This window comes from Oncorhynchus clarkii, chromosome 19 (genome assembly GCF_045791955.1).
Source record: "Oncorhynchus clarkii lewisi isolate Uvic-CL-2024 chromosome 19, UVic_Ocla_1.0, whole genome shotgun sequence".
In the NCBI taxonomy this organism is placed as follows: Eukaryota; Metazoa; Chordata; class Actinopteri; order Salmoniformes; family Salmonidae; genus Oncorhynchus; species Oncorhynchus clarkii.
Genome location: NC_092165.1, coordinates 32,153,141 through 32,175,874, shown reverse-complemented (window position 1 = coordinate 32,175,874; position 22,734 = coordinate 32,153,141). Strand labels below are relative to the sequence as shown.

The 22,734-nt window shown below is 43.7% G+C and overlaps 1 protein-coding gene across 2 annotated transcripts in view; it reads left to right on the top strand.

Moving 5' to 3' along the window:
• The window catches only part of LOC139375050 (neuronal PAS domain-containing protein 3), a 366,286-nt gene that overhangs the window by 143,637 nt on the left and 199,915 nt on the right, over positions 1 to 22,734 (top strand). For both annotated transcript variants that reach the window (XM_071116431.1, XM_071116430.1), the window contains one exon: positions 4,284 to 4,366. In XM_071116431.1, coding sequence (XP_070972532.1) covers positions 4,284 to 4,366 — 83 coding nt within the window. The remainder of the gene's footprint in view (positions 1 to 4,283; positions 4,367 to 22,734) is intronic.

The following is a 22,734-nucleotide window of genomic DNA, read 5'->3' as shown; positions in this document are numbered from 1 at the left end:
GATCACATTGGTATTATATTATTTGTTATATATGAAAAGACTTCAAGCACACACTATTATAATACAGAGACACAAGAGCCATATAGAAATCTAATAAGAAATGCTTTTGACATGCACACTTGATTTCAGTGTATCTATTTCAGCACAAAATGGTTCATCAACAAGGACAAAATGGTATTCTTACTATCACATTCAGCACATGGAGGTGAATGTGACTAAAACAGACAGGATTATGTGACTGGGTCCATAGTGACTGCTGTCTCCCAGGTTGTTGGTAGTTGATACGGGGGGACACAGCGTGAGATGGGGATTGCTGTTCTGAGGACACTGAGGTAATTCACTAGCCACAGCTAGGGGTCCCAGGAAGGAAAATATAACTTTTGTTGATCTTGATGTAACTATGGGATCATCCTGGCTGATTAAAACGCACTGGTGGCCATGGCAAACTGGAGGCGAGAGAGAGAGAGTGTGTGTGTGTGTGTGTGCGTGCGTGCGTGCGTGCGTGCGAGAGAGAGAGAGAGAGAGAGAGAGAGAGAGAGAGAGAGAGAGAGAGAGAGAGAGAGAGAGACCAAAATAACAGTTTTGGGTCCATTGTGTGTAGTTTGTGTTTGTCTGTGTGCTGGATTAATACAAGTTTACCATTGTAGCGGTTAACGGTTCACTAAGGAAGCGGTTGCACACAGTGTCCACAGTTTCCACGCCACAGTGAGGCTCCTCATAGTGAGGCCTTTGACAGCCTGATGAATTAGGCCTGACAAGAACCAAAATGGCTGTCCTCCGTGCCAGCTGCCAGTTGAGCATTTACACTCTGTTAATTGAATTGGCAATTTGTGTAACAGTACCTGCCCCAGAGTCTTTGGTGGTGCCGGAGCTGCCATTTAGCCCTGCTCTAATCCAGAAACTAGGGAATAAGAACACTAAGCTTCACAAGAAATTACTGCAGATTTAAAATGACAGTCGGGGCCCCTGTTGCCAATTTTCCATTAAATGAGAAATAAATTAACAATAGCAATAATGTTGACTTATAAAACTGAAAGTTAAATTGACTTTCAAATAGCACTGCGGTTTAGAAATTGCCATAGTACTGAGAATCAAATTGCAATATATTGCAATCTTGAAACCAAATGCTGTTTGTGACATGGTTGTATTAAACAGCCGACATTAAACATTGAGAGTGGTAAATGGAAACTGATATTTTCACATCATAAAGCCGCATTAGTTTAAATTAAGGAGGGTTTTCACCCTGATTTGCATGCACACACAGTTAGTTTGAATTTGGATTCTGAGTTAATACTGTTTTTGCCAATCCACTAGAGAGAGCGTTTAATAATGTTCAGTACCTCAGTAGCAAAGTCAGTTGTTATTGGTCAGATTTAAATATGTAGCTAGTGCAATGTCAGTTGTTATTGGTCAGATTTAAATATGTAGCTAGTGCAATGTCAGTTGTTATTGGTCAGATTTAAATATGGAGCTAGTGCAATGTCAGTTGTTATTGGTCAGATTTAAAAATGTAGCTAGTGCAATGTCAGTTGTTATTGGTCAGATTTAAATATGTAGCTAGTGCAATGTCAGTTGTTATTGGTCAGATTTAAATATGTAGCTAGTGCAATGTCAGTTGTTATTGGTCAGATTTAAATATGTAGCTAGTGCAATGTCAGTTGTTATTGGTCAGATTTAAATATGTAGCTAGTGCAATGTCAGTTGTTATTGGTCAGATTTAAATATGTAGCTAGTGCAATGTCAGTTGTTATTGGTCAGATTTAAATATGTAGCTAGTGCAATGTCAGTTGTTATTGGTCAGATTTAAATATGTAGCTAGTGCAAAGTCTATCAGATGTTGTTTTGTTTTTATTACGACAAATGATAGAAGCAGAGACTTTTCAAGCGAAGGTTATACTGTGCTGTGCATTCCTTATTATCTGCGTATGATTTGAATGCAGTTTTCCATAATGCCATTTTGTTCTTACCTGGTGTATAGTGCATTAATATATTGTTAATATACGTAATACTTGTTAGTCAGCCCTTAAAAATACAAATAAAACATTGAAGTACATTAGCACAGGTGTCAAAGTGATGTTTTTACAGTCTCGCCGCTATCATTTTACGAGTCTCCTTAACAATATTGAAATGGGGGGGGGAGTAATATCAAAATCACCCTCGTCAAACTGCATTTATAAATCGGGGAAAATCTGATGGGTTAGTGTTAGCCCCTAACATAATAGAACCACAGTCTCCAGCTGGTTTATATCTTTATTAATCAGTCTACTGTGTGGATTGGGACACATTTAGATTCGATTGCCTCCACAATATTTGGTCTCCTGGACTGAGTGTCTAACAAAGTGTGTGTGTGTGTGTGTGTGTGTGTGTGTGCGTGCGTGCGTGCTCGCGCGTGCGTGCATGTGTGTGTGCGTGTGCGTGTGTGAGACAGGGACAGTCAGACACAGTAGTCTGTAGGTGACGGGCCATCTGCACCCAAGGCGCTGCTCTGAATTGCTAATGTGTGTGTTATTAAGAACTGTGAAGGAGCTGTTGGCAGGAAGAGGTGCTTCAAGGTGGCCACAATCCTTCACCAGTGGTGCCAGTTTAACATTTCAACTTCTTTATTATAAAATATTAACCACGTAAAGTTTCCCGTTTTCAAAAGATCCCCAAGGTCAAGGAATTTTCCGCATATAAAGCAATCTGTCACTTACTTCCATGCCGGGGCTCTTTTAGCAGGGAAAGAGCCCTGTCTGACTGTGTGATGATGAGGGCCATTGTAGGAGAGAAATAATGATTCCCTCCACTGTGTCGGCCAGGATATAAAAGATGATAATTGAAGTTGGTCAAGTGTGCTTTGATCTGTGATATTTCTGCTCTGTTCTACATGAGCTGCCTGTTGGAGCTAACGTATGTGGGTGTGTGTCTGAGTGCTGGGTAGTGGTTCTGTGCTGGGTCAGTGTGTGTGTGTGTGTGTGTGTGTGTGTGTGTGTGTGTGTGTGTGTGTGTGTGTGTGTGTGTGTGTGTGTGTGTGTGTGTGTGTGTGTGTGTGTGTGTGTGTGTGTGTGTGAGGCCACACAGGCCAGCATAGTGCATCTGAGGACTGGGTTCTAGCTCCCTCTGCTGTCTCTATGTGTCAGGGCTCTCTACTGGAACTGTTTGTTTGGGGTTGCCCTGACTCCGCCTCATGCCTTGTTTGTATCCTCCCCAACCAATGGCGGAGTACTGTGTGTGTGTGTGTGTTTGTGTGTGTGTTTGTGTGTGTGTCCTGGACTGGTCCTGCAGGTGTTGTCTATCCAGTGCATGTTGTTTGGCATGGGCCCCGCTCCTCAGGGAGGGGAAAGGGCTAACTGCTTACAGCATTACTGGAGGGGGATGTGTGTTTACTATGCTTGGCCTGGAACAGGGAATACAGTGAAGGACAGAGGCCCCTCATTGTGCAGTCTGTGCCCCCTCCCGTCCACCCGGGGCCTGGCCTCTGACTCTAACCCGTTCCCCTGGCTTCTTCCCAGAGGAGGCCCTGTTTGCTCCTGCTCTTTGAGAGTCTTTAAAGGCCATTCAATGCTTTTATTACATCATTAATTGCACTTAATTCAGCAACATTACCCCAATTCCTGGCTAAACTCTGAAAATTAAGTACAGAGCACTTTGTTATAAAATTCACCATAATGAGCTCTGGTGGGAGTTTGAAAGTTACCTCAGGCCATTTTTACCAGTAACGGGTAGCATGGTGCCTCTCCCTACTTTTAAGTTGGGAGTATAGAGAAAATACCCCAAGGGCACAGTCTCTGGTTAGTCTGCTATGCAGCAGAATCAATCGCATGATATAATCCCTCATTTAGAAACAAGCCTTTGTACCAGCCAGCGAATCATTGAATATGCAAGCTAGCTGCACTCGATAATGGCATTGTACTGTACGAGTTCCGCCCTTTGATGAGCATCGCTACAGCACTTATTACTGTAAAGTTATCATCGTGGGCGCTTGATGTCAATGATGTCAGCTGTTTATCATTACAGCTGTTGGTTCTCACCGCCATAGCTAACCTATTGTTCATAAGGTATTGGTGTGTGCCTTTGTGTTGTGTGCGTGTTAACATGCAACTGCATTTATATACTGTGTCTGTCTGTCTGTCTAGCTACATGTTTATGTATTGCCTAGTAATGTATGTGCATACAAACCCAGTCAGCCTTATACCCGCCCAGTGTGTGTGTGTGTGTGCGCGTGCGTGTGTGTGTGTGTTTCACCCAGTGTGTGTGTTGTCTCACCATGGCTCTGTCTGTTGTGTTGTGTTGTGTGTGTACAGCTATAGGAGTACAGCGAAGGAGGACTCCCAGTGCAGTAGCCTCAGAGATCTTCGAGCCACACCTCGGGAGCCACATATTGCAGGTAGGATGATATGAGATCGCACCATACCACAGAACACCTGTCCTGTCCTGTCCCACAGGCACCACCACCCTGTTTGACAAGCCTGGTATTAAGGTTATTGTACAGTTACAAGGGTTGCAAAATTCTGGTAATTTTCCCCAAATTCCCAGAGTTTCCAGAAATTGTGGTTGGAGGATTCCCAGATATCCTTCTTATTCACTCCTGATTCCCAAAATATTCCAACTGCTATTTCTGGAAAACCATAATTTTGTTACCATAATTTTGTTACCATCATTTTGTTACCATAATTTTGTTAACCATAATTTTGTTACCATAATTTTGTTACCATAATTTTGTTACCATAATTTTGCAACCCTAGATATGTACTGTATCTGTTTGTCTGTCTGTCTAGCAACTCCCCACACTATTCACATGGTTTATTACTGACATCTAGTCATACATTTATCCACCAAAGCAATTGACATTAAGGAAAGGATTTAGTCTAAAACGACTTACGATAGCTAGTATGTGATTCCTGCAAAGACCTTGGCATTGCTGGCATCATGCTCTTACCAACTGAGCCCCACAGTAGAGGTTGACAGGGGAGTGTTAATTCATTCCTTTCCCGTCTTGTCCAGAATTCCCCCCCCACGTACTGTCTCGATCCTGCAACAGTTCTATAACCCTGACAACTTTCCTGTCCTGTCCCGATAAAATTCAATCCCGCGCAGAAATCAGAAATCACTTCATCCGTCAGCTGCCTGCACCCTGCGCTCTGCTGCTTGTGAGTTTCCATAGTAACGTCCCCGTTTTGGGTTGCATGCTCATTTTTCACTAGACAAGAGAGAGAACTGTTAGCTAGCTACTTTTTGTTGCCTGCCCAGGTCTTATATCTATTTTTATAAATAGTGATTGAAGACCGAAGAACGCATGTTATTGTTGGGAGAAGGTGAATATCACTCCTGTTCCTGCAGGATTCCCACGGGATCATGCAAGACCCGTGGGAATCCTGTTACTGTGTCAACCTCTACCACACAGGACCAAAGCTGAGGCATTGTTCAAGCCTTCTAGCATTACTGCATTAATGCTCTGCCTTGATTCTTGAACATACAACCAATGTTCCCTCTATTTTCTGGGGGCACTGAGCAAATTTCAGATCTGCTGAGCACAAACTTGAGGGCTGTGAAAAGTCTGTGCAACTTCCGGCGCACGTTTCTGTAAACACTGAGGCTGTACCCGCTTTAAAGTGGCAATGTGTCACTTTTGGCTCGACCCGACCAAATTCACATAGAAATGTGAGTTATAGATCTATCATTCTACCTAAAGAATAAGTCTAAGAAGCGGTAGATCTGTTCTATGTACGCTATTTCTATGGTTTCTGTTCTGAAGTTTTGTTTTTGCGTCTTTTCCTTTGGGTTTTGTACACCAGCTTCAAACAGCTGAAAATACAATATTTTTGGTTGCGGAAAATATATTTCATGGCGGTTTAGTTGGTACAATGATTATCTACACTGTACTGGCCTATTATTTGTCACATAAACTGAAGCGAAACTGCAACCAGGAAATGGCGGAGCGATTTCTGCATAGTGTAACTTTAAGTTACAGTTTTAGCAGTGGCCAAGTAGGTTACTGTGGCTATTTGATCATATTGTAGGCCTACCAGGGAGGCCCGTTTGGTTATGGTGCATGGGTCAATGTACGGGCCTGAGTCGTGCCTGTCAATGCAATAGACTCCTACTCCAATGCACTCTGCCTACAAGAAAATCTCTTGCACAGTTAGTTTTGCATACTAAGTCTTGCATTGTTTATTTTTAGTATGTCACATTGAAAGTGGCTAATATTGCGTTGATTCAAGCACAATTCCCACAGTAGAGCAAAACGTTGATAGTGTTAACTGAAGGGGAAAACTCTAGAAAGATAAGTGAAGTACAGTCTTGTGCTTCTCTGCAGAAGGCCTTTTGCCTCTTGGTAGGCCGTCATTGTAAATATGAATTTGTTCTTAACTTACTTGCCTAGTTACGTAAAGGTTCAATAAAATAACAATGATTCTGAGCAGCAGGTCGAGGGGAGCTGCGAACCCACACACGTGTGCAGCTGAGAGGGAACAATGCATACAACCTTTTGAGGCATACATAAATGTTTCATCTATAAAGATTATACATTTGAAAGTCCTTCCTTTAATACTTATATTATACTCAGTTATTATAGATTCATATTCTAGTTTATTATGTCATTTATACCTTATTTTTGTTTATGTAGAAATATATTTGTATTATAGTACGGTTAAATTATTTTATATGATGGCATTGTTGAATACTTGTTTCTTATTGGCTTGAAGGGCATTCTAGAGCGTACGTTATTTCCCTGTAACACACGGTATATTTGCGCGGTAGAATTCAATGGCTATAGTTGATTCTTACATGTTTTATGTTTGAGCTGCTTTTGAAAGCAAAAGTCCGATTGAAAACATTATTGGGGTTGTTGAATTCAATTTTCATAGGACTGAAGGTTTGGTTAGCTGAACTAGCAAGTAGGTTTGTTTGCTAGCTACTTCAGTGGATGTTGAACACATTTCTAGCGGGAAATGTGTTCAATTGTAGCCCTGGTATAAAAGAGACAATTAACTCGGTGCTCTATGTGCTCTCTGGAAAAGAATGCAGCTCCGTGGAAGGTCATTTCCACTTCGCTAGCGCGTCGTGGAACACACCTTCCACGTCGTTCATTCTTTTCCATGGAACGCATAGACATAGCCCCTCGTTGATTATCCCTTACATATTGAATTATGAAACTATGATAATGGTTAACCCCGTTAGTCCTGAGGGTATTTTGCTTGTGTCTTGTCTTTTTAATATTTTATATAGTGCTGCTTATCTCTATACATAAGCCCAAAGGGTTTGCTGTAAATCAGTAAAGCAAAAACATCATTTGATACTACAGCTGATATGAAAGTGTAAGCTGGTAACCATGCTGACATATAATCTTTTTGTTTTGGGAGTTGTTGATCATCAAGCTATCTTTATTTCCTGTAGTCTACATTTTTGTAATCTACATTTTAACCTGGATTGCCACAATATCCTCTCTAGGTTTCTTCCTACGTTCTGGCCTTTCTAGGGAGTTTTTCCTAGCCACCGTGCCTCTACACCTGCATTGTTTGCCTTTTGGGGTTTTAGGCCGGTGTTTCTGTACAGCACTTTGTGACATCGGCTGATGGGAAAAGAGCTTTGTAAATAAATGTAATTGATTGATTGATGTTATTTGATGCATTTTCACTTGGAACGGCACACAGAGAATGCGGTAGCTCATTCTATCGTGCAAGTTTATTGATCGAAGATATCAACAACGACGAAAATCCTCCAGGTCGCGTAAATGTCTTCCAATGGGGTTGCTTCCTCCCAGCCTTGTCCCACAGTGAACATTGTGTTGTCATGCATGATGTGAACACAAATAAAACGAGGTTGTAGCAGAAACGCTGCCCCCTTTAGTCCCATGAGACACAGTGGCAGCCATATGCCCTGTGCCTGTTCCCTTTTAAACATGTGCTGAATTGAAAGTGACATCTTCCTGCATTTACCTCAGATCCCCAGGTTTAGTGGGTTGGAAAGGGGAAGGAGGGAAGAGAAGGGAGGATGTTTCCCTTATGGTTGTCAACGGCAGAGAGCAACCTCGATTTCATAGTCAATTTCAATAACAGAAACTGCAACTAATGTGTATAATGTTGTTTGTATACTGTATACGGAGGATATTGATATTTGTGATCCGGGCTATGCCTTTTTTAATTGGCTTAAATAAAGTTGCATTGAATTGAAACTCGCCCACTGACAACATTTCTAAAAATGTCATTCTACCGGGGATGTTAACAATCTCGTGACGCAGCATCGTGACGGCAGCCCCCTCTCACTATAAGTGAACACTTTCCCTGCGACAGGTTAAGTGTCTGACAAGAAAGCGGAAATGTATAATTAACATCAATAGCAGGCTAGAAGTCTGTCGAGGCGTGGCCTTTTCAAGGAAGGACTTGTTCCTGGCAAATTGTCCCCATTAATCTTCAGCTTAATTGATTGTGAAAAGTTTTAGGATGACATTTAAAAAAAGCATGCACGGCCGGTGATTGATTTGGGGAAAATGAACTAATAATGAATGCAAGGCAGTCATTACTTGTTGAGCACAGCGGCTAATTTTAGACAGATTAGAGTGGGTTTGATAGTGCTTAATAAAGAGGACGGCTTGATGAGCTCCTCTGTGTCTCTACACTACTCTCTCTGCTCTACTCTACCTGCCTGTCTGGCCTCTCAGGGCTTAACCAGTGCTCATTACTCTGAGTGACTCTGTCTCTGCCTAATGCCAACAGCTAAGGGGACTTATCCAAAGCCAAACTCAATAAGATGCACTAGCAGACCCTTTTACCATTTCTCCCCTGTATTTTTACCTAACTCACCAAACATTCCATGACAATTTTTGGAAAACTCCAAACCAAACCTAAATTCAAATGGTCCCCTCTTTGTTGAAACCATTCAAACACGTCTAGAATGTGTAACACATTTGTTTTTACAGGCCTGTTTCAGAATGTATTTACAAAGACAGGACGTCACGTAGCTTAGCGGTCAAGAGCATTGGGCCAGTAAACAAAAAGTCACTGGTCCGAATCCCATGAGTCGAGAAATCTGTGGATGTGCCCTTGAGCAAGGCACTTAACCCTAATTGCTCCTGTATGTTGCTCTGGATAAGAGCATCTGCTAAATGACAAAAATGTCAATGTACACATTCTACATAGTAGTAGAAAATGATATGATAACAGTCATTACAATGAAAAATATATTAATTTGTGACCCCTTTGTCTGGTTGATTTTCTAAAGAGAAGTGTACCTGGGCCCTATACGTATGTGACAGGCTGGCAGGCCTGAGAGCAGTAGAAACAGTGAGAGCCCTAGAAGCACTGGGTTAGGTTGCTGTTTAATCTGACAGAGTGAGTGTAAATGTCTCCCGGGAACTGTGCCTGTCTCCTGTCCGGACCTAGTCATGTGACACGGGATTAATCATGCCCTGTGTGTGAGAGAATGGGACAGGGTGATGGCTCTGTGTGTGTGTGTGTGTGTGAACGGGACAGCGTTAGTAGCCATCTCTACGGCTCCGGCAGTTCCCTCTCATTGTGTCATGGTCCCCAGCTACCCGGCTACCATAGCTGCTTTGTTTTCCAGGCTCCTTTGACTCTGAGTGGCCCGGTTGATCTGGGAACGGGGCTGCATTCAAACGAGCCTTCTATGGTCTTTTTGTTTTCAGGCCCAAAAACATTGAATTGGTTGACAAACAAGTTTTGTCAATCCAAATAATCAATGAACTGATTTCATATGCGGAGATCAGCAGAGGTTGGCAGCTGCCCCCATCTTCGTGCCGGAAGGAAGCCCTTTGCTTTTTTCCACCGTCCCTACTCCCCTCTACCCCCATCTCAGACGTTACAGAGAAGACAGGTTTTGGGGTGCCTTCGCTGTTGTGGCGTTTTAAAAGTCGTTTTTCTCTTTGCTAACATATTGGAACTATTCACGAAGGTGTCGAGCTACAGTAACGCCATAGTCATGTAGCCAAAACAGACCCACTGGTACTAATCAGGGAGGGCAGAGATTGAGCTTGTTTATGGAAGGTGTGTGTGTAGCTATAGAAGGCTGAGTTAAGGTGTGTGTGTGTCCAGGTCAATGTTAAGGTGTGTGTGTAGTTGTAGCAGGAAGATGGAATGCTGTGTGTTTGGGGGTGACAGTGAGCGAGACTCACTCTGTGTCTGTCTCTGTGGGGCCCTGGCCAATCACTGTCCAAAATAGTCTCTCTATCTCTGTGGCATTGTGGTCCCGGTAATGGCTCCTCCTCAGCAGAATTCCTCCCAGTGTCTCTCCCTCCCTGGCTGGAGAGAGGCCAGCAGCAGCCATAGAGTAGAGGGGAGAATAGAGGAGTGGAGAGGAGCGAGGAGGAAAGGAGAGAAGAGAAGCAATGAGGGGAGAGGAGAGGAGAGGCTGAAGGAGAGGAGAGGGGGGAAATGACAGCGCTCAGGGACAGTGTGTTGACCGTTTTGTCGTCTCCCACTGTGTGTTGTCATCTCTCCAGTCAGTGGGCTGGATTGGATGCGACAGCAGCAATAGGTCATTAACAGCAATGGGACATGTCCTCTGGCAGATAGACTGGGGGGGATGAAACACACAGACTAAATAGTAACATTGATATCACTGGCCCGTAATAGTTTTGCATGAGATAAATTATACGTTGGTTAATTTTTAAAAGCATTATAAAAGGACTCGCCTGCCTCTGAAGGGCAAAATGTCTGGTGTGGGTGGAAGAGAGTAAGGGGTGGATGGTGGGTGGATGCCTCTCTCTTTTCATTTTCTCTCTCTCTCTCTCTCTCTCTTTCTCTCTCACAGTCTGTCCGTCCGTCCGTCCGTCCGTCCATCCGTCCGTCCGTCTGTCTGCTCTCTCTCACCATGTATAACCAAGAACGTGTTAAACAAATCAAAATACATGTTATATTTCGAGATACTTCAAAGTAGCCACCCTTTGCCTTGATGACAGTTTTGCATACTCTTGGCATTCTCTCAACCAGCGTCATGAGGTAGTCACCTGGAATGCATTTCAATTAACAGGTGTGCCTTGTTATAAGTTAATGTGTTATTTCATAGTTTTGATGTCTTCACTACTATTCTACAATGTAGAAAATAGTCAAATAAAGAAAAACCCTTGAATGAATAGGTGTGTCCAAACCTTTGACTGGTACTCAATTTCTCCCTTTCTCTCTCTCTCTTCAATCGTTATTGCATAATTGAAAATGGAGGGTGCCTTGACCTTCACCGCCCCCCGGACCCCAAACTCCCCCTCCCACAATGATCTCTGTTCAGTCCGAGACTCCTCTTGCCTTCGGAATAAGTCATCACCCGTATCCCTGCTGAGATGAAACAGATCTGTCTCACTTGTTGTCTGTTGTTTCTTGTGACAGAATGTGAAGAATATACTTTTTTAAAGTAATCATTGCTTGAGGGTAGTAGCACTCTCACTCATACATGCATAAATGTAATGCAGAGAAGTTGAATATCCTCAATATGCAAAATTGCTCTTTGTTGGGAGTTATCAAAAGAAGCCGCGTTTGATGTCTCTTTAAATGATAGAGAATCAACAGCATGTGTTGTTTGTAGATGAATGAAAGGCAGAGTGTAGTGAGGGCCAGACAGAAGGACTCCTAATTACAGAAAGGCTGTTGTAAAGAGTAGAAAGACTCCCAGCTTCTATCAGCACCTGTGGAGGGCAAGGGGGACAGGACACCCAACACGCCTTAATATGCCACACATCTTAAGGTCCAACACACAAATCTGTCAAATCTTTCATCTTGACTTCTTTCCTGGCGTTGTTTTTTCTCTCCCTCTTGTTTGGTTAGCTTTGTGGCGTTTGTTGTTTTCAGCGAGTCAGACTTGTGTGATAATGGGGCTCTGTTTCAAAAAGCCCTTCGTTTTCAAACCCCTTCCATCTCCACACCGGCGGAAGGAGAGAAAGACGCCTGCTTTAGAAACGACAGCTGTTTACATTTGCATAACATCAAGGAGGAGCCGGGCTGTGTGTTTGAGGCCCGTCTGTGTGCAGCTGTCACAAGTTGTAATCGCAGGTTGATTTGTGATTCGGGGAAAAAAAATCGCCATTATGGCTCTATGCCTCTGTTGTTGTTGAGCAGCCGCTCAGAACAGTTTCGGTTTGTAGGCCTACTTAGAGGGAAAGAAAAAGACAAAGTGGATGGAGGCATTTTCCTCCTCCTCCTCCTCCTCCCTGTGCCAGAGACAGATCCAGACTCTCTCCTCTCCTCTCCTCTCCTCTCCTCTCCTCTCCTCTCCTCTCCTCTCCTCTCCTCTCCTCTCCTCTCCTCTCCTCCTCTCCCCTCTCCTCTCCTCTCCACAGATCATGCAGAACTCCTCTGTCTATCACTGCTCTCTCTATTGACCGCGGTTCGTATGGCCATTGTTCCTCTTGTTGGGAAGCGATAAAGCCAGAGGTTAATTGGGAAAGTCCTGAAGCTGGCCTTTGTGCTCCGGTCTGGCCCCCAAACAAAACAGTCTAGGAATGTGAGCCATTACATCGAGCCCAGGCAGCTCCACTGTGTCTCTGTCACACCCACATGCCATTTATACTGCTTATCTATGGAGCTAGAGAATGGAGGTGGCAGTCCTAGAAGCACCATTCATTCTATCCCCAGCCCTACGAATGTTAACTACGACTGCAGTACGGAGTCTCTACTTGCTACCTCTCACGTTGTCATATAAAGCCACTGTTGTTGTCTTTTCATATCCCACCCGGGTCTGAGCATATGCATTAATTCCAGTTAACACTCAATAATTGCAGGTGGCCATGGCACAGAGGTGTAACAACGTCTCAGTCGTGATCAGTTTGCAGTAATGGTAGATTATTGAGACATTTTTGTCAAATTCAATTTGAAATTGCCCTGTCAACCAACCATACACAAACTGCGCATGGATTTTCATCTGTCATGGTTTTTTTATCAGTCGTCTCCATGTAACACATTCTGTGGGTAGAAAAGCAGGTCTGATGTTTTGCTCTCTCTCTGCAGTGTAAAGGGTCACCACGCCATGCTTTTATCTCAGCTCGTTGAAAGCCGCTGTCTCCCATACTTGATAGTTATTCTTTTGTTTACTAATGTGCTGTTGAAAGCAAACATGTCAGAGCCCTTCTTGCTGTGGTTCACTACATTGCATAACATAATGGGAGGGGAATTTACATACCCACACGCGCGCACACACACACACACACACACACACACACACACACACACAGTGAGCCCAGTCCAGCTCGCCACCGGCTTCTTCTCAACCAGCTGATGATGAGCGGTTCATTTCGATGCAGGATCTGGATGGGCCTCTGACAGACAGACACAAAGACAGACAGACAGACAGACAGACAGACAGATGTCAAATGCAACGATTATGATAATATTTCAGTGTGTTCCATGTGAAATGAATCGCTGACAGTCCAATGTGTCAGAGGTTGTCCACTGAGGTGTACAGTAGGCGGCGCCGTTGTGAGATGTTGGGTACAGATGTGCTCTGAGGTCCACAGGGTTCAGGTTAGGAATGGAAGGCAGACCAACACCGGTGTTATTGATGTGCAGCAGATGGATGGTGGATCCAGAGTGCAGGTGTCGTAGGTATGCAGGTGTGATGGGATACAGGTATGATAGGTATGCAGGTGTGATGGGATACAGGTATGATAGGTATGCAGGTGTGATGGGATACAGGTATGATAGGTATGCAGGTGTAATGGGATACAGGTATGATAGGTATGCAGGTGTGATGGGATACAGGTATGATAGGTATGCAGGTGTGATGGGATACAGGTATGATAGGTATGCAGGTGTGAGCTGGGTGCAGGTGTCGTAGGAAGGCAGGTGTGAAAGGTGTGAGCTGCGTACAGCCTTCTGCAAGTGTCTTCTAAGAGGCAGCTCCTTACAGGTGGCTAGTAACTCTTTGTCAAGTCAGTTAAACAGAGATGAAGTACAAATAAGTACTTTATGAGGCTTTATTATGAGGGAAATGTAACATAAGCAGTAAGTTAAAGACAGGTCATTGTTTACATATTCAGGCACACACACACACACACACACACACACACACACACATATAGTATGGATTGTACATAACGGTAGCTGGCACAGTACTGAGGTGTGATTTCATCTCTATTTCACCATGGCTCCTGTGGCAGCATGACCTGACGTCAGGCTAGAATCTTGAGGAGTAAAAGATCAATGTCGAACGTCGAGCCAGGCATTCTGATTACCAGCCCTCCTCTATACTTCCTGTGCAGCCCCCATGCCCAGACCCACCCTTCATTAGCAATGGGAATTCGGACAGAGAGGGAAAAAAACAGGGCCCTTATTATTTATGCAGTCAATAGCAAGGGCTTGTCTGCATTCATAATTGTTTGATTTTATAGGCCAGTCTTTAAACAAACATTGTCTATGGTAATGTGATGCCCTGACGGATGGCGAAAGGTTTTGTCTGTGAATATCATTTGGATAATTAAAAATGACAGATGAAATCGCCCGCTGTCTTGACCCTCACTTTGTTCCCCGAGTGATGGCGAGGAGATGCTGATTGCTGTCAATCAGGGGCCTTGGGAGGATTGGGGAAACTCTGGCAGCCCTGAACCCTGACCCGCACTGTTGATCTGAAATAGATAACAACCTTGAAATACCTGCAGAATTTAAACAGCTTTGCTCTGTGTCGAGATCCGGGGCGCCTTCCCAAAAGAGCCCCCTTAACAAACCCCCTCCCTCCTTCTCTCTCTTTCTCCTCCCTAGCTATATTTCTCTCTCCCTCTCTCTCTCTCGCTATCTCTTTCTCTCTTACACTTACTCTCCATACTCCATCCCCAGGTCTGAGCAGCTGTGCAGATTACATACCTCCTGATATGACCCAGACCCAACAATAAGGGAAGGGAAGGGAGCACAAATTAAAACATCAATCTAATGGCCTTCAGATTTACTTCAGATCTCAGATCAGGCTGCAGTTCTCGGCTAGAATAACTTTCCCCTCAATTTCTTCTCAATTGAATTGCATTTGAACTTGTTAAACTTCTAACCTAGTAGTGTCGTCCCCCAGAAGGCGCTCTCTCTGTCAAACTCTCTATACAGATGTCGTATCTTAATTTGATCATCCTGTTGTTGCAGGAATTTTATGTTTCTAAAGTGTGTAATTTCCTCTTAAAAATGTCAGACTTGTTATGCCCAAATGAAAAATGGATCAACCCCTAAACATTTTTTAATTAATGATCTTCTCCATTATAATTCACATTTCCAGTTGCTGCAGGATTATTTTCCTGCTGTGAGACACTAGCTCGAACAAAGATATGGTATCTGTACACTGAATTTACAAAACATTAAGAACACCTTCCTAATATTGAGGGAAATGTGTCTTCCGCATTTAACCCAACCCCTCTGAGTCAGACTACCATAATCAACATCCATGGCGCCCAGGGAACAGTGGGTTTACTGCCTTGCTAATAAGAATGACAGATTTTTGCCAGCTCGGGGTTTCAATCTGGCAACCTTTCGGTTACTGGCCCAACGCTCTAACCACTGGCCTACCTGCCGCCCACACCTGGTAAGTCTAAGTCCTAGAAAGAGCAGGTGTTCTTAAAGTGGAACTGACAGCATTTTAGCAACATTAAATATTATTCAAATCTGTTCATATACACAAAAAATTATCTGACTGCATCGCAGTGCTAGCTGTGCCACCAGAGACTCTGGGTTCGAGCCCAGGCTCTGTCGCAGCCGGCCGCGACTGGGAGGTCCATGAGGCGACGCACAATTGGCCTAGCGTCATCCGGGTTAGGGAGGGTTTGGCCGGTATGGATATTCTTGTCTCATCGCACACTAGCGACTCCTGTGGCGGGCCGGGCGCAGTACACACTAACCAGGTCGCCAGGTGCACGGTGTTTCCTCCGACACATTGGTGTGGCAGGCTTCCTGGTTGGATGCGCGCTGTGTTAAGAAGCAGTGCGGCTTGGTTGGGTTGTGTTCCGGAGGACGCATGGCTTTCGACCTTCGACTCTCCCAAGGCCGTACGGGAGTTGTAGCGATGAAACAAGACAGTAACTACTAACAATTGGATACCACGAAATTGGGGAGAAAAAGGGGTAAAAAATTATAATAATAATAAAAATAAAAAAAATATCTGACAAGAGAACCCTTATATTTAGTCATTTTCACGTTTTCATAAATTCTTTGAATGTTTGGGAACTACGTACACTAAGGTATTTGTGAAAATGTTAGAGTGGGAAAGTGGCAATTAATATGCACTGCAGTAAATAAAAATGAATAAAAACATTTGTCTCATCCAGGACCGGAGTCTATGCAGACTGATGCACCATAGCCAATCAGAGCTACAGTAGGCCTTTATGAAAACAAGCCATTTGACACATCATTCACTATGAACTGGTCTGTGTGTTTACAGGCAGTTGCAACAACTCAACTTTAGATCGTTAGAACTCAAACGCCAAAGGCCACCTGAATGGATTTCTGCAAATATGTCAATACCACAGGAGTCTTCTTACATTTGGGAACTTTACAGTCCTATTGATCACTCCAATTTGCATACCGCCCCAACAGATCCACATATGATGCAGTCTCTATTGCCCCCAACACTGCCCTTTCCCACCTGGACAAAAGGAACACCTACAGTTGAAGTTGGAAGTTTACATACACTTAGGTTGGAGTCACGAAAACTCGTTTTTCAACCACTGCACAAATTTATTGTTAAGAAACTACAGTTTTGGCAAATCGGTTAGGACATCTACTTTGTGCATGACACAATACATTTTTCCAACAATTGCTTACAGACAGATTATTTCACTTATAATTCATTGTATCACAATTCCAGTGGGTCAGAAGTTTACATACACTAAGTTGACTGTGCCTTTAAATAGCTTGGAAAATTCCAGAAAATGATATCATGGCTTTAGAAGCTTCTAATAGGCTAATTGACATCATATGAGTCAATTGGAATTGTAAATGTGGATTTATTTCAAGGCATACCTTCAACCTCAGTGCCTCTTTGCTTGACATCATGGAAAAATCAAATGAAATCAGCCAAAACCTCAGAAAATAAATTGTAGACCATCACAAGTCTGGTTCATCCTTGGGAGCAATTTCCAAACGCCTGAAGGTACCACGTTCATCTTTACAAACAATAGTACGCAAGTATAAACACCATGGAACCACGCAGCCGTCATACCGCTCAGGAAGGAGACTCGTTCTGTCTCCTGGAGATGAATGTGCTTTGGTGCGAAAAGTCTAAATCAATCCCAGAACAACAGCAAAGGACCTTGTGAAGATGCTGGAGGAAACAGGTACAAAAGTATCTATATCCACAGTAAAACAAGTCCTATGTCAACATAACCTGAAAGGCCGCTCAGAAAGGAAGAAGCCACTGTTCCAAAACTGCCATAAAAAAGCCAGACTACAGTTTGCAACTGCACATGGGGACAAAGATTGTACTTTTTGGATAAATGTCCTCTGGTCTGATGAAACAAAAATAGAACTGTTTGGTCGTAATGACCATCGTTATGTTTGGAGGAAAAAGAGGGAGGCCGAAGAACACCATCCCAACCGTGAAGCACGGGGGTGGCAGCATCATGTTGTGGGGGTGCTTTGCTGCAGGAGGGACTGGTGCACGTCACAAAATAGATGGCATCATGAGGTAGGAAAATTATGTGGATATATTGAAGCAACATCTCAAGACATCAGTCAGGAAGTTAAAGCTTGGTCGCAAATGGGTCTTCCAAATGGACAATGACCCCAAGCATACTTCCAAAGTTGTGGGAAAATTACTTAAGGACAACAAAGTCAAGGTATTGGAGTGGCCGTCACAAATCCCTGACCTCAATCCTATAGAAAATTTGTGGGCAGAACTGAAAAAGCGTGTGTGAGCAAGGATGCCTGCAAACCTGACTTAGTTACACCAGCTCTGTCAGGAGGAATGGGCCATAATTTACCCAACTTATTGTGGGAAGCTTGTGGAAGTCTACCCGAAATGTTTGACCCAAGTTAAACAATTTAAAGGCAATGCTACCAAATACTAATTGAGTGTATGTAAACTTCTGACCCACTGGGAATGTGATGAAATAATTAAAAGCTGAAATAAATAATTCTCTCTACTATTAATCTGACATTTCACATTCTTAAAATAAAGTGGTGATCCTAACTGACCTAAGACAGGGAATTTTTACTAGGATTAAATGTCAGGAATTGTGAAAAACTGAGTTTAAATGTATTTGGCTAAGGTGTATGTAAACTTCCGACTTCAACTGTAAATTATAATTGGAATTTACTCTGCAATTTACTTTAGATCTTATGTCTTGTAGTTATTGTACATTTTGTTATGACAGTACTGTCGCATCTTGCAATTAACGTTCGACCATGTTTTCGTGTAGTATTTGTAAACTGTCTTGTTGACAGTGAGTAGATCTTGTCTTCTCCTCCTCAGCATTAGTATTCTCCCACAGATCAGTGGCATAACACCACACACAACACTATTTGATCATTTGAATGAGTTACTTTGAGATTTACAACAACAGCAACAGTCAGGCGGGCGGCTCGGAGCAGAAAAATGGATCCATGGTGCGTTCCCAATCCCTGACAATGTCTGATCTCCCAAAACACTGGAGCATTATAAACCCAATGACAAACGAATGAACACCACAATGAGAAGTCTGTGGGATTATATGTCTATCTGCTTCTAAAAGAGAGGAGAGGGGGGGGGTATTCAAAAGAGTTGATCTGAGACGACGGGACACACACACACGGGAGGCTGGGAGGGAGGATGTCTTCTCAACAGAGCGTCTGACTTTCTAATAACGAGAGAGGAAATGTAAACCTCCATCTCCAAATACTGAGCCCAAATCCTTCCAGTAGGAAATTAATCCTCTCATTGCTCTGTTCCGTCGTTGTGTTGCCACTAAGGAATTGGATCCCATTGAATAATTTCATTATAACTTGTGAGCATGTGGATTAATGGGAGGTTTTACTGTAAAGGAGACGGGAGGCTTTTCTTCTCTCACCCCCCTCCACCCTCCTCTCTTTCTCAGTACCTGCTGCTGCTGGGAGGGACAAATCCACAGCCTAAAATGACACCCACGTTAATTACAGTCCATACTTTCTCCATCAGAAAACGTATGTTTGTATTGATTTTCGGAGGTAAGCTTTATTTGTGTTGTTAACAGGCAAATAAGTAGGTCTATATTATCCATATCATATGAATGCACTACAGAGGACGCATTATGCTCCATAAACTGTACATTTAAATACAAAATGCACCCAAAAAAAATGCATGTATTCGTTTCCGTTTAAATATATTGAATTAAAATATGAATCGCGGTAGATGCAGGCACACCAGCAGCAGCAACAGTACACCCTAGTAGGAGGTTCAGAGGTTCTCTCATCGGAGACGTTGTTATTGATTATGAAACACTGTCAATCTGAGCTTAATGGCATTAGGTCTGACTCTGAGGAGGCTTGTTAGAACTATACCCACCATGGACATGAAGGAAACATGAACTCTGGGGCTGGGACAATACAGCTTGGGTCATTAAGGAAGAGAAAATGGAATTGATTTGGTTTTTAGAAGTGCCCTGACTTCATTCAGGCATAGTGTGAGTTGTGAGTTTCAAGCATTGTGTTTTAGTATAACTATTTGTTACAAACAGTGATTTATTAACCACATATTAACCACCTATTGCTGTGGAATGAATTGAGTTCCTAATATCTCTGTTTGGGACTGTATGGAAAAGGTGTGCCTATTGTTTGCCTTTGCCAGTGCCACAGAGAGTTTTTGTTGTGATTAATCCTTTGCCTTCCAAAAACATTACCCTAACCCTCAGTGAGTCACTTCTCATAATTATACACATTCGGAGTGAACTTGTCGTTAATGAAATGGGAACGCCTCCATAGTTTTGCGCCTTTGCACTTTGACTGGAGCAGTGCAGAGAGGTGTGGGCCAGGAGCCAGTGCACTTAGCTGAGAAGGAAAGGCAGGGGAGGGAGCAGCTGGCGATGGGGGCCCCTAGGGGCCCTGGGGTGGGAGAGGGGAGAGGAGGTACTGCTCTCCTGTCTACAAGGTGATTAGAGCACAGAAAAACTAACTTCCAGCTCTCTGATCTCATAGTCCTCACTGTTACTGTTCTTTGACATGGCTTTTGCAGGCAGCATTGTTAGTTGTTTCCCTTTGTTTCTTCCTCATCCTATCTTGCCCCCTGATTAAAGACTGGAACTTTGACGACTACGAAGTGTTTTTAAAGCTCCCGCTTTGGGCTGGATGTGTCACTGTGTAGTTCATACATGCATCATCTATGAGAAGAATTACCGTCTTACCTCAATTAGCCACCAAATCCCTAGTTTGAAGGCAACTGTTTTTCTGGAGGCTGTGCTGTGCCATTTTCCCCAAATGTTCCCCCACATGGGCTAGCAATTCGAGTTCCAGCCAATGAGTTTCAGCCCTTTGCCATTTGCGTGATAGCTAGCACACGCAGCAGAGGCAACAGAGAGAGCAATGATGTGGTGCCTGTATCTGTACATATGTGACGTAGTAGAATACAATTTTCGGGGACCACTTTTGGTTCGTGAGCGCTACTTTCAGAACTACTGGCTAAAGAGTATACAAAAGTACTGAAGAATCTAAATCTGGTTATATTCACCCGTGTAGAAAAAGGGGTTTGTGAAGAAGTTAAGGAGAGCAAGTGTCTCAGTTTTGTTTGGTGGGAGAGTTTGTTCTTATGATCTTCCCTTCTCCCATGTTATTCCTCTGTTTAGTTCTGCATCCGATCTGAACATTCTAGCATACTGTTTTATAGCACTTTGAATTTGTCATCTAGGAATCGTAAACAGCTCCCGGCTCCATCTTGATTTGGCTGGAATGAGAGCCCCCTACTGCTTATGGAACTAATTCTGGGTTTTAATTGCATGAAACATGGCCTGCGCCAGAGGATTGTCTGTATGAACAGCTTTTATAGACCTTTCATGAGGAACCACATTCAGCTGTAGCCGACATGTCAAACACAGCCAGTACTCTGCTTACAATACCCACAACACAGACCTCCTTGGGTTTTATTGACGCTCGTCGTTAATGACATTTGACGTTTTCCCTCAAAAAAACCCTCCTCGTCAACGTAGGGTCTGGCGTAGCACGGAGTGGAGCTGAGCGTCAGAGCATCAGAGAAGTAGGCTATGGTTCAGACGACAGGTCTCGTCTGGCGTTAGCTAGCCTTCTTCCCTCCAGACAAGGGAGTTTTGGCTAAAGCTCGCCTTAACGCTCACTCAGTCTACGGCCAATCTGGTGAGCTTTTAGTTGTGACTGACTTCACTGCTTCCCCCTCGGCCTGAGATCATGAGCCAATCACTGGTGCACTGTCTTTACATTCTTTGTGAAACTTCGGTACCACTTCAGACTCCAGTGACTCACTATTGAGTCACTACTGGCTATTTCTGTGTTGGAAATTCCCTGCTAGAGACAGTGGTTCAATACAGTGTTCACCATTGTACTAGCTAGACTTTAGCTGTTAGAAGCTGAGGGAAATGAGTGGTTTCACATTCCAACCACAAACTATTGCAAAATATTTTGAAGATAAAGATGCATGCTATAGGATATTTACTATGTGGTTGTTCTGGGTCAACTAAGCAAGCTATTTACTTTATCATGTGGTTTCTATGAGACAGTTAAATAGACTGTTATTGCTAACCGAGCTAAAAGTATGCTATTGTTAAGAGGAAACTAAAGAGAGTTCTCCTAGCAAGATGTTTGCCTTAGCAACATAATCTTAAACTGCTCCCTCCTCCACCTCAGTTTGAGTGGGAAACGTTGTGTACTCACACAAACCTGTGTTTTGAGTGAAAGGAAAGTTGAATGAAATACCCTACACACTGCAGTCATACGGATCACGTCGGTGGGGACGTGTTTTTTTGGCGAAGATGTTAACCGTTTCAATCACCTCAGAACCACAAGCGTGTGGTCTATAAAAACAGAGGAATGGTAGTATCACCAGCAGAGCAGCAGGAAGTGTAATAGGAACAGGACCTCCCCTCTGCTCTGTTACAGTAGCTGTAAAGCCTACTGACCTTGATAAATCTCCCTATGGAACGGGGAACATATTTAAAAGAGGTGTCATATCATGTCCTGACTGTCTGGGGTGGTTCTCTAATCAACCACCGTTTCCCCCGGCCACCACCATCACCACCAGTCTCTCTCTCTCTCTCTCTCTCTCTCTCTCTCTCTCTCTCTCTCTCTCTCTCTCTCTCTCTCTCTCTCTCTCTCTCTCTCTCTCTCTCTCTCTCGCTCAGCCTGTAGTGGCTGGGGTCTACAGCATGCAAAGCCTCCTTCTTTCCTCCCCTTGCTCAGCCCCTTCTGACAGCCACTAATAATAACGCATGAAGACAGTCAGACAAAATGAAGACAAATGCGACACGCTGCCCCGGAATCATAATCCTCTCCCAGGCTTCAGTGAAAGAGATGTCCTAACTGTACCAAGATGTTCTTTATAGCAGTTCCCCCTGACCCACCCGCCCTCACGTCAGCCTGCACGCTCCCCAAAGCCTTCCCCCCTTCCTCTCCCACCTCACCTCCCCACTGCTGCTTTAAAGCCCTCAGCCCTCCACATCCTCCTTATTTTCCTGGGGAAATCCATTAAGGCGACATATGGAGGCTGTTGGTTAGCCAGAGTGGAGGAGCGGCGAGGGGAGAGAGGAGCCAGCCTGCCAGGGCTAGGAGCAGGACAATAGTGGGGTTTGGTCTGTGGCGTACGGTACCGTACAGATGGGTATTGTAAAAGATTCATGAGGGGAATAAAAGATCTGAGGTAACATTTGGTTGG